Source organism: Ciconia boyciana, chromosome 2 (assembly GCF_034638445.1).
Source record: "Ciconia boyciana chromosome 2, ASM3463844v1, whole genome shotgun sequence".
NCBI classification, from domain to species: Eukaryota; Metazoa; Chordata; class Aves; order Ciconiiformes; family Ciconiidae; genus Ciconia; species Ciconia boyciana.
In genome coordinates, this window is record NC_132935.1 from 26490243 (window position 1) to 26504119 (window position 13877).

Sequence of the window (13877 nt, forward strand, 5' to 3'; positions counted from 1 at the left end):
AGCAAGAGGGAGTTGCTAATCAAAATACAAGACCAGGCTAAAATCCCATTGTGTAATCTCAACTCCTAGCTGACTCCTACACTAAACGAAGGCCTCTTTTCCCATATTCTAGTTGAAATTTAATTGAAAATTAACATCTACCCTGAGACTACTCATACTTGTTCCTGACTACTAGGTCTTCTCCATGCACAAGAATATTGTTTTAATATTCAGACCAGTTTGTAGAGGCCATCCAAGTTATAACAAAAACCACATTTATGAAATAGCTAAAGTGTGATTTAAAGAGTATTCCTATACTATGCTTTAACCTCAACCCAAAAGACCAAAACCCCAACAAAGACCAGCTGCTTGAGTTGTTAAAGACTTTTTATAGAGATACAAAATGACTCAATTTTTAGTATTCTAATTTGCTATGAATTAAGCTCAGATCAATAAGATAAGCAACACTTCAAAAGCTTTTTCCAAGATACATCTGCAACTTCCCATTTAGATTTTGACAATTAAAATAATTTTTACGAAGAATCTTACCTTTAGTAAGAAGTTTAGTGTCACTGTTATTGTAAGTACCAAATAAATGTGCATTATTTTCAGCAATCTTGACATAAATGTACCTTTTTTCATATTCATCTGCAAAAATATTTTAAGAATGCCATATCATTTGGAGTTCAGTTTAAATAATAAAAACTACACTCAGAGTTAGAGGGGACTCTAGTTACCTGAAGGCATTTAGAGAGCATTAAAGCTGCTACAAGACTCAGTAATGGTGACACCAGTAAGGCTGAATTTTCAAACTGCAAAAGGTACCCCAAGAAGAGAGAAAACAAGTAGATTTTGTATACTTCATGCACCTATTGAAGAAACAAAATAAAAACACAATAAAATAAAATTACAGTGGATATACATCTTGCTTTTTAGAGCAGTAGATGGCTCACTCCATTCTTCTTTTAATCAGGGGATTAATGGATCTCTATCCTCCAACTCATTAATCTAGCAGGGTACCGTTTGGCTCTGGAAAGTATTTCACATCAAAATGATCCTGGTCAGCCTCAAGTAACTAGTGCACAGTTACTGCATAAGAATTCTGTAAAAATGCCAATAGTAGTAGTATTTTACAAGCTCTCACCATTCTGTAACACCTCACTGTGATGCACCATGAAGCAATAACCACAATGCAACAGTATGAAAACACACAATTTGTGTGAAAGAGCTGACTACTGTAAACATGCGCTTTCCTTGTGCTCACAATAAGTTGTTAATTTAACTTATCTCAGGAATACGTGGACTGTTATTGATACTTTCTGTTATTTACTAATTGATAAGCAGATCTTGTAAACCCTGATACTTGATTCTTTAGACTTCTACCAAAACACCCATCTTCTCCCTTATATTTTAAGGACCCTGCTTTGAACTAAAATAGATCAAACATTTCCCACTGCTGAGGAACAGGAAACAAAAGCAATAGAAAGAAGAGGTGACAAATTAGTATTGCATGCAGTTTGAAACGGAAGTAATATCTAATAAAACCAGAAGCCACACATGTACAAAGTAGCATATATACCATTGCAACAGGCAGAGTAAAAATGCCTTATTGTTGCAACATTTCTAAGAACCATTTTGCAGACATAAATTCAAATACCTTCTTGTATTGAAAAATCAATTGGCATTCAGCATCTGTCTAGCCTATTTATCTAATTTAACTGATTTAACTAAATCAGTACAGGGTGGGCCATTCAGGGTGAACATGAGCCCCTGAACTGCAAAGAGCCAACAGAGCAGTTTTTTGGTCAGCCCCACCCTGCTGTGAATAGGGAAAGGAAAAGAAGAGGCAGCTAGGCCAAAAAGGATGCATGACTGAGTATCATTCATCAGTCTTTCAGCTCTCCACGGATGTTTCAGGTCTCAGAAGCTTTGTTTAGCTTCTGATCCTTTTGTTAGGAAAGCTGTCCCAAACACAGTAGTCCAAAAGAGCATGAGTTTAAGCCATTTTATTCTTCTGATGGACATGACATGCACTTCAGCTGGACCTAGGCTGCCAGACACTTAAGTCATCACTCAGTCTGCACCCTGTGGAGCTCCTGAGCAGCATGTATGGCAGGCCCCTCTGAGGCTGTATTTAAGTCCCCAACTATCATTAGATTGAAGAGTTCTAATACCTTCTCTGTCTGTGCCAGGGCAAAGCTGTCTAGCAGAAAAAGAGAAACAGCCTGGACAAACAGGAGATAATGACTGTATTCCCACATCATCATGAAGGTATATGTCGAAGCACTCACTAAAAGGTAACAAAACTTCTGGAGGAAAAAAAGAAAAACAAAAAAAAGCATTAATTTCATACCTATGCTTCTCTGTCACCAAGTAACTGAGAGGTCATTAAAACAGAAACTATGGAAATTAATCGTCATTTTAGGAAATAACTAAAATACTGACTTCAGACATATTTAACATGTTCTCAGATGGAAAAAAGTAATTACTGAAACATTCAAAAACATTTAAAGCCAATCAGAAGAAACATCTTTGACAAGAGAGACAGGGAAAGGAAGTTACCACCATCTTCTCTGAGCAACAGGAAGAGCAACAAAATAGTTTACATACTGAGAAAAATTCTACATCAGTTTATTTTAAAAAGACAGCACACAGCTCATTACCACACTGTTCTCTCTGAACCCTCACAGGGGCATAACAGGGCAGGGCACGAGTCACTTAGCAAAAACTGCACGTGCCTAGGTGAAATCCAAGTGGCTGTTTTGAAAAGAACAAACAAAATATCTACTGTTTTCTGCCTAGCAGGGCAATAGTGACAGAGGTAACTACTCTAGAGCACAGTTCTACCAGCAACTTTTTATTAAGAAATTAATTTTGCTTTACCTCAGCAGAACAATTTAGGTTTTTTTTTAAATAGCCTGTGAGAGCTGCTACTTGACATGCAAAATATGGCAAAGCCCAATTTTCCCTTGATGGTATGGAGTAATCAATTCTTGTTGTATCTGTCCTAGAATAAAGTACAGACAAACAAAATTATTAAAAGATTTATGGAACAAAAATATCAAGGAAAACCTAAATGTCACTTCTACTTATCAGTGTAGCCTTGAAAGCAACCTATTCCTGTATTAGGTGTAAAGTAATACTGCACAATTTCACTGCTGATACAGGTCACAAACTTAATATCAGCATGGAAGGTCCAATCTTCACTCATTTATTCAGCAGGTCTCCTTATTAGGTGGCGTTTATCGGACTGAAGCCAAAAAGCATCTGCCTCCAGCCTTTTCTGACCCACCACAGTACTGTGTGAGCCAGACCATCATGTACTGCTTCTGCCAACCTGCACTGTGACAATGGAGCCTTCTTTGGCCACAAGCAGTGCTAAATGGTCATGTCCATAGGCAGGGGACCACTGCCATAGCAGCAGCTTTTCAGATTATGATGAAATCAGCTCATAGCTGTGAGAAGACTCCTTTCAGCTCTCTAACAATATGTTTTAAATAAGTGATTTAGGCGGCCAAGCACAACATGCTTAGAATCCAAAGTAGTGCTCCCTCATAGCAGCAGCACCAGCAGATACTCTGTCTACAGGGAAAACTCTGCCCAGCAAAACAAGAGATTAAAGATGGATGGGGGGCATGGGCCAGAACAGCAGCAGAGTCTTCTCATGGAATGACTTGATAGCACCTGCACAATTAGAGCTATAGGAGAAAGTTTTAGAAAGAGCTAAAGTGCACAAGTCACTTTCAAATGTGATCAAAGGCATCAGTTTCAGAGGTACATAGTCTTCTTTGTGTCTACTATGCTTTTAAAAGGGAGCCTCAAGCTCCTTTATCATTTAGATATTTGAAAGCGTCACCTTTCATTTTTACTGCTGAAGCCTCTTACAGAGGCGTATTTGGAGCTTTTTTAACTACTGGACCTTTCAATTTGTTAACAGTGTTTAATCTTCTTTGCTGTTGGAAAAAATACAGATTTATTCATCATTTTTCATACTTTCCACTGTTCATACCAGCTTGATGAACAGTATTTTTAGCTACTATCACAGATTCGGTCATGATGACTTCACACTCCTAAAAGATGCTTCCCAACAGTTCAACTTTAAAGGTATATCTCTAACATTTTGCTCCTCCATAGCCCTTTTCTTTCAAGGGCTCTCAAGTTCACAGAAAGCCCCAGAGCTACTTGTTGACAAACCAGGAACCTGAACACCAGTTCTCATTGCCTGAATGAGGCTCCCTATTATTGTGGTGTTTCATAAAGGGAAGGGACATTTTCTTGCAAGTGAAACATTTTAAAATAAAAAAAATCTTGACATCAGGATCATCTAAGAAGATTCCACTCTGCACAAAAACCCACTGCAAAAATGGATTAAGAAAAATATCGAAGACTCTTTACAAGAAAAATGCACTTGGTTATTTCCTTCTAAGCAACAGAACAACCGTCACAATATTTAGAGCTGGCCACAGAGAGCAATTCTGTTTTACAGCAACTTTGGAAATTTGTTTTCATTCTTCACCAGCACAAAACCAAAACCTTCTGAGGAATGTTTTTGCAAAACAGAATTGTGATAGAATACTCCTGTATTCACACACGTACATAAAGTCAGTTCAACTGGCAGCGTGGATGGTTTGGGCAACAGGAGGCCTTTCCATTAATAAAAGCATCATGAGAATCAGTGCATCTCTGGGAAATGTTTTGTATTCGGCATAAGAGCTTGCTCTCATAACGAGAACACAAAGTGTAATAGAAAGCATTTCAATCTGCTCTAATATTTCAAAATGCCTTATTGACAAACTAGATTGTATAAAGATGTTTTTCTTACCTGTTAATAATGAACCATGCTACAGTCAGCATTCCTGCCAGCCAAGTCCCACTCATAACCCAACTGGTTACAAACAATGCAGTCACATAAATTCCCTGCAGTCCAAAAACTATACCAATGTAGAAATACACTGGTTCAATAACTTCCTGAAATTACAAATAAAAACGAAGAGACATAGCGGCAACTGAGCTGAAGCTGGAAATGATTACTATTTACTATTTGCATACTGCTAACAGTGTGCTAGGTGCTTTACAAACAGGTAAGACACGGCCCCTATTCTAGAAAAGTATTGAGCATGCTTCTATTTTGGGCTCAGGGAGAACAAAGCAGTGTGAATTAAGAGCACACTTCAGGACTCAGCTTGCTAGTGCCATGATTTTTGTATTTGCTTTAGCACAAACATTTTATGTGTCAGATTTATTAAATCTATACCGCAGTGAGATATAAAGTTCACAGGACTACTGGAAGAAGTTATGTAGGGGAGGAACTTGGAGAAGTAAAGATGTGGCAAAAACGGTTCCAAACACAGAGAAGCATATATAAAATAAACAAACAATAAAAAAAGAAAGATAAATGAGAGAGGACACAAGTATGCAGCGTAAGCAGAACAAAGCCTGAGTAGAGCAGAAAGAGACAAAAGGTTTATCTACAAAAGTGTTTTTCCCTTTTATCTATATGGGAATTGGTAGAGACAGGTACCATGATAACAGACTTCTGTACTCTGAAGAAGCTAACTTTCCTGTTTCTAATGGATAGCACAGATACTTTCCACATTTCTAAGTGGTTTGTAGAAGTAAAGAATAACAGACAGAAAAGTTTAGTGCATATAAACCACCAAAATCCTACGCCAGAGACTGATCAGAATTGAGGAGAACCTGGACCTGGTAAGAGGCTTAGCTCAATTCATTCAACAAAAATTGCACATATTTATTGTATACGGCACAGAAAGTCTCATACACACATACATACACAACCATAATGAAAGCATAGAAAGTAGGAGAAATGCACATACTTCGCTACCAGATGCTTGATATAAAACACTGGCAATCAACTCTGGGTACAAAGTCATTTGCTGGACTGCATTTATTGTCTTCAGTGATATTGTCTTATTGTTGTGGGTCAACTCATAAACACCTATAGATAAAAAAATGTATTATTCTTGGAACCACTTACTATTGCTGTTTTTAAAAGAGGTGAAAGCGTACTCAAAGGTAGGGGGAAACAGATTTGATCATTAAAGCTACTGACTGATTCACTATTCCTAATTTTAAAGGAAGGATAAATTTCTGTGCCAGATGCCATTCAACCCTACTGATTTAGCAACAAAGTTATTAGCATTTTTTGATCTAGCCTTTAAATAGATGGCCCAAAACTAACCAGCTGAAACGTAGTCTTTTCAGTAACATACTGATGCAGCCCTGGAACCAGCTACCTACAGATCACCTTCACAGGAGGTTCTTAAGAAGTGAGACAAAGATCTAACAGGGATGAGGAGGATGTATTAAACTTATCTCCACAAAGAGGTCAGATATGATGGCCTCATCACCCTTTTCAGTCCTGTGTTTCTGAGATTTCTAAGAATCACCTTTGTATGGGACTGAGATGAAATTGAAGCTGGCATACTGCAAGGATACATCATTCTGAGATATTATAATTAAAAACTGACATCATTACTTAGGACGATAGAGGGAAGAGGAAAAATAATCCAAATTAGAGAAAAAAGGAAAAAACCCTAAAAAGAACAAAAACCCCAACAACGATGCAACAGCCAAGCAAGATTACTGTTTCCAGCTCTAAGCAAACCTTGGTGTGAGGTCTGCAGCTGATTCTCTGCAGGCCAAACCAGGTCTTGCAGGACTTATAACTGGGTTCAACACAGCTATGACAGACCTTTGAAAACTGGGTGCCCACATAATACCTAGTAGACACGTGAGTCTATCTGTTTGCAGAAGCAGCATGCCTGAATGAGGCAGTCCATCTATCCACAGCATAGGTAATCTCCCCAGAGATAATGAGGAACCGACTGTACCAAAGACCTATTATATATTGCTGATGAGCTACACATCAGCTGGAAAACTGTTCAACCAATAAAACTATACCTACAAAGTTTAACTGGCTTCGGATGAGGTTTCACAAGGGGACTGAACTACAGCTGACTGGCTGCAAGACAGGGCTGTTCACACCCTCTTCCCTCCAGCAGTTCTCGCCTTTTCCCCATGCTAGCCCAGGTGGCCTTCTGAACTCACTAAACTAGCACGAAAGTATTATATCTTCTTTTCGTTGCTTTAGTTTTCTGCTGGTTTAGGGACCTGGAGTCAGTGAGCTCCAGAGCCAGTGCAGGATAGAGAGCAGGAGCACAAAGGTAGGAGACACCATTGCCACCCAGTCTGTTCTCCTTCCTGTTGGTTTCTGTCCCCATTGCTCAGTGCTCATCAATATCTATTCACCATAGCTGACAGGAGTAGAAACCTCCGGCAGGGACAGGATTGAGCAGATCAACTCTTGACAAAGCCTGTTCCATCTTCTCACAGAGTATGCAAAACAGTAATTTCCATCCCCCATTCCCAAATTAAAGATCAGTTATGCTTACATGGCAAAAATTCCCCTATGTAGCACAGGCAAACCTAATGATAACTTCCATATGGGGCAATGGGAGAGTAATATCAATCCTATTCCAGAGTATTGATTAAAGGCAATCTGCCGGAATACAGGATAGTTAGATATTGCTTTTTAAAAAGGCACTGAAAAGTTAGGTCAGCATGCAGTTTTTAATTAATCTGACTGATATACCTATATAAGAGTATAAAATCAGTCTCCCCAGTCTGCAGGAGTTTTTTACTGTCTCCAAAAGGAACAGGACTTTTCAAGGTTAATAAAACAAACGGGTTTTGTACCTCTTTCAAAGGAAGGAGCCTTTAGCAGTTCTTTATAGAATGAGTAATAAATGGCGCTGTCACCCTGAAATGTAATTTCTCGTTCAAGTTCCTGGGAAAAAAAAAAAAAAATATATTCACCTCCTGCAATCTCTTTCCATAGAAGACTATATATTTTCAGATAGACTGGTTTTGTAATACAGCACATGGTTATGACTCCACTGTACATCTTCAAAATATTCCACAAAACATTAATCTTCACAGCACCTCTGTCAGGTATATAATGCTCTCTATAACTTAGCAAACATGCTTGGAATCAGAGCAACTCAAATCCACATCATAAGTCAGCACAAGATCCACAGGATCCTTTCATATTCACAAATCTTAATTTCATTCAACTTTCCATAATTCACTAAATAATACAGTTCTTAAAAAAAAAAAAAAAAAAACCCCAAACCATACATTCCTGTTATTTAGCTTATGCAACCCCAGCATGCTTCAGTTGTTTCTCCAAATTTTAGAAAGGTATTTCAACAATAAAGGATGGCATGGGAAAACACATAAAAGCATGACAAGACAAGACTACTGTTAGTTGGAGAAACACCTTAAAAAACCAAAACACAAAAAAGAGAGACTAAAAGAGACAGAGGCCTGACTAGAACAACATGGGATTCTGCAAGCAAGTAGTTCCAACCTGACATGGATCAGCTTTGATTTCAAGGACACAATTTAGCTTGTGTTTCAGTAGTTTAACTTTTTTTCTTTACCTGCCTGCTGGAAAACCAGAATTTCCGTTCGTGATATGTTGAGAGGTACACAGCATACATCATTCCACTAGTGACTGCCGCAAGACAGCCAAAGAAAAGTTTCGCAAAACGCTGAATTAACATATCTGAAAAGGGACAGTGAAAAAGCTAAAATAGTCCAGAAGACTTAAAAACAAACAGTATGCCCTCAATATGACTCATTTCTGAACAGCAAGTAAACTTACTGGCACCAGAATTATCACACCATCAGCAGCACAGATACATTGAGAACTGGTTTGTTATTCCTGTCCTGCAGTTTTCTTTCCCAGTTGTTACCATTGCTTCATAGGACTCAGACAAAATACTCAAACACTACACTGCAAATTTCTCTCCATTCTAGTAAGCTTCATTTTCAAAGGAATTCCAAGAAGGAAAAGTGTCTTCCAAATAAACTAAGTGAACTCTAGATTTTACCCAAAACACCACAAACTTCTTAAAGACATTAACAGAAAGAGGTGGCAATACCACATCTAACATCAATACTGATTCTCTGTTCTGTTTTCAAATATAAGAGGAAGGAACTAATCTGAGTTTTACCAAACTCATTCAGTGGCTGTCTACTTCACCCGTAGCTCCTCAAGTTAGTATGCACTTTTAACATAGAACTTTTTGGTAGCTTGGTGAGCACTCCTCTAAAATTACACCTGGTTTTAGTTCTGTTTCTTGAAAAGCTGTAAGGACCTTTTGTCTGTTCTTGTTTCAGTACCATTACTTCATGCCTTTCAGCTTCCCAACTGAAAGATCATTCCAGGCGTAATTAAAATATTTATTTGTACTCAAATAGTAACAACAGTAAGATTCTTAACCGCCCTGCCTCTCCCCCTTTCCCCCCTCCCCCCAACCTGAAACAATCCAGGACTACCATTTTACGCTGCAATGTCATAAAATGTCATTATTAAAGAATTCTAATGTGCATGCCTATTTTTTCTTGAAACATTCAAAAACCTAATTTTAAATAAGTCTGTTATAAATTACTGTGCTACAAATATCTTCCCATAAAATGTAAAAGAATAATGAAAAAAAAAAATCAGAAGTTGGCTAAAAATTCTGTAGCTTACATTTTGGCGATCTTCCCAGCTTTGAGTTTTCTTTGTTTCTCTCCTCTGGAGCCATTTTGTCAGATTCTGTGCAGTTTTGCTTCTTTCTCTGTCGCAGGTCTGCTGCCCCTGAAGACATTTTTTTGAAGTTATTGCAACACAATACCTAAAATCACACTCTGAGAAATCCACACAGCAGTAGGTAACAGCCAGTTATTGCTACTGATTCAATCCCACAGCAGATATATTTGACAAAAAGACTCAATTAAAGACTTCATATGCCTAACTAAAATAAAAATATAACAATACAGAAATCAATTCCTATGTTATTCCTTAGAAAATCCAATAGTTTTCTCTTGAGGCCATACTCTGGGATTACCCAGACCCCAAACTGGAAGCTAACTGGTTTATTCCATAGTGAACGTATTACACAAATGAAGGAAAGCTGTAGTTTAGATAAGCTGATACAGACACTGTGAGAAATTGGTGCCAATTCCATTCTACTCTCATGCTGGTTTTATGCTGCTATAGTACAGGAGTGTACCAGGCACATTACTGTAATACAAAAATTGAGCTAGTCCATTACTTTTAAATTGAGCTGCCTGTTATTCATATGGTGGAAGTTTTTATAACGTAAATATATCACTTTTTTCCTGCTTCCAGGTCTACTGGAACTAAGCAGATTTATAAATTTTTAGTCTAACATATAATTAAAAAGCCCAGGCTGCTAGGCCACGTAGATCGCATCACAAGACTGAGGGCTTCTTCAGCTTCTGTTAAGTTTTCTGTAAACAACAGCAGTTTGAAGCCCTGGCCCATTTATTTTAGAGTCCAAAAGGCAATGAGGCTAATTCACAGAGTGCAAGTCTCCATACAAAAAGACTCATTGCAAAAAATCTGTTATAATTACTATATTAAAGATGACATCCACATGTGATGAAATGTTTAACTGTAACTCATGCTCCAGAATTTTTAGCTATCCAGTTTGATCTAGTTTCATCTTGATTTCAACATTGCTTGAAGTTTTGTAGCCACTGATTTCCTCTGGACTTAAACCAGCTCTTTCATAAAGCCATTCAACTTCAAACTTGAAGTGCCAATCTTCACATCCCACAATAACGCTTTTAATTACTCTGGTTGTACATTACTTCAAGTCTAAATAGTCTACTTTTAACTCCCAGCTATTAGCTTTAAAAGTTAGAAACTAGAGATAGTAATACAAATAAGCCTTTAAAGTGGTGTCTGCCAGTATCAGGACACCTGTATTTGTGTTTTAACAGGATTTTCAAAGCAATTTATGAATTACTCTAAGCAAACTAAGATCTCAATGATAAAGTTTTTCATGGAATGAACAGAAAAAGTCTACCTTCTTAAACAAGAGAAGAATTGGAAAGATACTAAACAAAACAAGGTTTAGGGTGTTCAATATCACATTTATCATTATGTCCATCCAAAATGAAACATACACCAGTATCTCTTCATGTCATGTATACTAAGTTAATCAGCAATGCAAACACCGAGGGCACTGCAGTTAAAAATCACTTGCACCACACAAAATAAAATGAGAGGAAAAAAATTAGAATGGGCAGATATGTGCTTGGAAAGACAACTGTCTGCCCTTGTCATCCTAGTTATGACCAAAGCAACAGCAGTGAGAACACTGGAGGAAAAGGCATTTATTTTGTTTTTCTGGCAGATAAGTGATCCACATTAGGAGTGTAACACACTTTTAAAAAGCCTACAGTTAGCAGCAGTAATAGAAAACTCCCAAAGAAAGAACAATTTAAAATTCTAATTCTGAAACAACTACCTCTCTGTCGGCAAATGATGTTCCCCTTGGTTTTGAAGACTGCTCAACAGATTCCCCCCACAAAGCAATAATAAAGAAAGATGCAAGTATGCTACTTCTGTTTCTTTTGCAGCTGCCTCAAACAAGAAAAATGCTGTTTCCACTTCTATGAATCCTTTAAATGGGGTGAAATGAAAGTCAAACAAGGTGACAACTAAAAATAATCTAGGATTTTGAATTGATGACACAGCCTCTAGTAGCTCTCTATCTAGCAAGCAATTTTTCATCCGAGATTGCTTTCTAGCCCCCTGTAAGTTAACAGTATATTTTTTAAACTCTTGTTCAGAAAACATGCGTTCCACTTATTTTTGTTTCTACTGCAGAAAAGTGTAACTCATTGCTCCAGCGTGCCGCTATATTAATCCATTTTTCGCCTGCAAATTGAGCACTGTCCGCAATTCTTGTCCTCTCATCTAAAGAAAGATAAAGTAGAGCTGGGAAATGTTCAGAGAAGGGCCACGAGGATGATCAAAGGCGTGCAATGGCTCCCATACAAGGAACAAGGAAGCAAGTGAGGATGCCTCAGTCTGGAAAAGAAGATGACTCTCTGAAGAAGAAGAAACATGCCAGAGGTCTACAAGCCAGTGAAGTGCACAAACAGGCTGAATAGAGAGCAGTGATTCACCCTCTTTTCTAACAGTGGAACAAGAAGTTATCAAACAAACCCTGTGAGTCAGGCTAAAATGAACCAGTTCATCACACATCACCTCTATGTAGATCACTCCTACCCAAAGAATGTTCTGTAAATGAAGAGTTTACATAGATTCAAGAGAAGAAGGACACATTCACGGAGGACAAATAGTCGAAGACTACTAAATACACGGAAATCACATCCAGTTCAGAAACTCCCCCAGCTGAGAACAGTTGGGAGGCTGGAATATGCCATGGGACAGTATCGTATATGCCTATTTTGCTCTTGGATTTCTCTGGGTGCCTATTTACAGTCACGTTTCTGTTGATTTCCCAAAGAAAACTAAATGCCATCTCCTAGTCCCCACAAAGGGGGTTAGCACAAGAGACCTGGAGAAAAATGTTTGTGTGGGGGGCTAAAAGTGAAACGAGAGAGGAGACAAACTAAAACATACACACAGGGAAACGGAACTGATGCCAAAGAAAAAGCACGCTCACGGAGGCATCCACAGAGCCGAGGGATGCTGGCCCGGGGTGCTCTGCACAGAAGCAATAACGGGCGAAGGAAGAGAAACAGACCCCAAGTTTCTGGGCTCCCATCCACCCAGCTTCCTCCCGCTTGGTGCTGCAAACGATGGGCTGCCCTGGGCGGGGAAGAGGCCTCGTCAGCGGGGCCCGAGGGGCCGCCGAGGAGGGGTCGGCCTGGCCTGAGCCTGCACAGCCACCAGCGGAGGGACCAGCGCTGCTGGGGGAGGCCGACTCCGCGTCGTGCGGGCGGGCGTTTTACCTTCGTACGTGCGTTACCATCCCGGCACGTACCTGACACGGCCGCGAGCCCCCGCCGCAGCCCCACTGCGACCTGCGGCAGGGGAAGAGGCCCCGGCCCGGCAAGGCAGGCGGCGGTGGGGGGCACACCGGCCTCCCTCCCCGCTCCCCAGCTCCGCGGCCTGAGGCGGCGGCGGCCTGAGGCGGCGGCGGCCCCGCCGAGGCGGCCGTTGGGCGCGCGCCCCCTCCCGCGATTCTGCCGGGCGCGGGACGGGGCCGCCCGCGGGGCCGCCCGCAGGCCCGCCCGCCCCGCCGGCGGCGGCGGCGGCGGCGGAGGGGGATAAGGGTGACACACGCGCCGCCGCCCCCTCACCTTCCTCCATCGCCAGCCTGCGGCCGCCGCCACACACCGACGCCCCCCGCCGCTCTCTCCGGGGCGACGCCGACCCGCCCGCGCTCCTGCCGCCGTCGCCCGCCTCTCGTCGGCCACGGGGGCGGGAGCGCTCTCGCATAACACGGCGAGCGGAGCGCAGCGGCCCCTCACTTCCTGCCGCCCCGCTATTGCTCCCGCTGACGGGCGCCTTCGCCGGCGGAACTGTGGTAGCAGAGCGAGGGGGGGAGGCCGGAGCGCAGCCGCGGCGTACCGAGGCGTACCGAGGCGCCGGCGGCCGTCTGACCCGCGCTTCCGTCGGGGGAAGAGGGGCTCCCCCTGCAGCCGGCACCGGCACCGGCCCCCTCGCGAGGCGCGAAGCTCCGGCCTCCTGTCAGCCCACCCCGCCTCGCAGCCTCCAAGTTAACATCACACAGGCAGTGAAGTGCAGTTCCCTCCCGCCCCCGCCTGCCAGCCCGGCTCCAGAGCCGGGGTGCCTCCGGGCCGGGAAATGCTGCCCCTTCAGAGGGGGCCACCCAGGCCGCGGGGCCCTAATCAGAGCATCTCCTGTGGGTGCTGCGCGCTCGGCACCCCGCCCGCCGTCTGCGAGGAGCCTCCCTCCCCGGGAGGGGAGGTCTCCCTCCTGGCATCCCGCTCAGGCTGTAGCATCAGAGCTTCGTCCTCCATCAGAGCTTCGCCCTCTGTGCCCAGCACAACCCTGCGGGTTTTTAGCTGCCAAATTCAGC

The 13877-nt window shown here is 41.7% G+C and overlaps 1 protein-coding gene across 7 annotated transcripts in view; it reads right to left on the bottom strand.

Annotated features, from left to right (window-relative positions):
• The window catches only part of DPY19L4 (dpy-19 like 4), a 36391-nt gene extending 23029 nt beyond the window's left edge, over positions 1-13362 (bottom strand). For 5 of the 7 annotated variants that reach the window (XR_012040801.1, XR_012040802.1, XR_012040800.1 and 2 more), the window contains exons 1-10: positions 13135-13362; positions 9539-9646; positions 8442-8566; positions 7696-7786; positions 5814-5935; positions 4802-4947; positions 2863-2986; positions 2154-2288; positions 717-848; positions 529-627 (exon numbers count right to left, since the gene is read on the bottom strand). Coding sequence is in view for 4 of the 7 variants with exons in the window: in XM_072852186.1 (XP_072708287.1) it covers positions 529-627; positions 717-848; positions 2154-2288; positions 2863-2986; positions 4802-4947; positions 5814-5935; positions 7696-7786; positions 8442-8566; positions 9539-9646; positions 13135-13273 (1221 nt within the window). In the remaining 3 variants the exon portion in view is untranslated. Of the gene's footprint in view, positions 1-528; positions 628-716; positions 849-2153; positions 2289-2862; positions 2987-4801; positions 4948-5813; positions 5936-7695; positions 7787-8441; positions 8567-9538; positions 9647-12815; positions 12944-13134 lie in introns of those variants that run through there. The other 2 variants (XM_072852185.1, XM_072852187.1) reach the window with 2 other exon arrangements.
• Between the last annotated feature and the right edge of the window lie 515 nt (positions 13363-13877).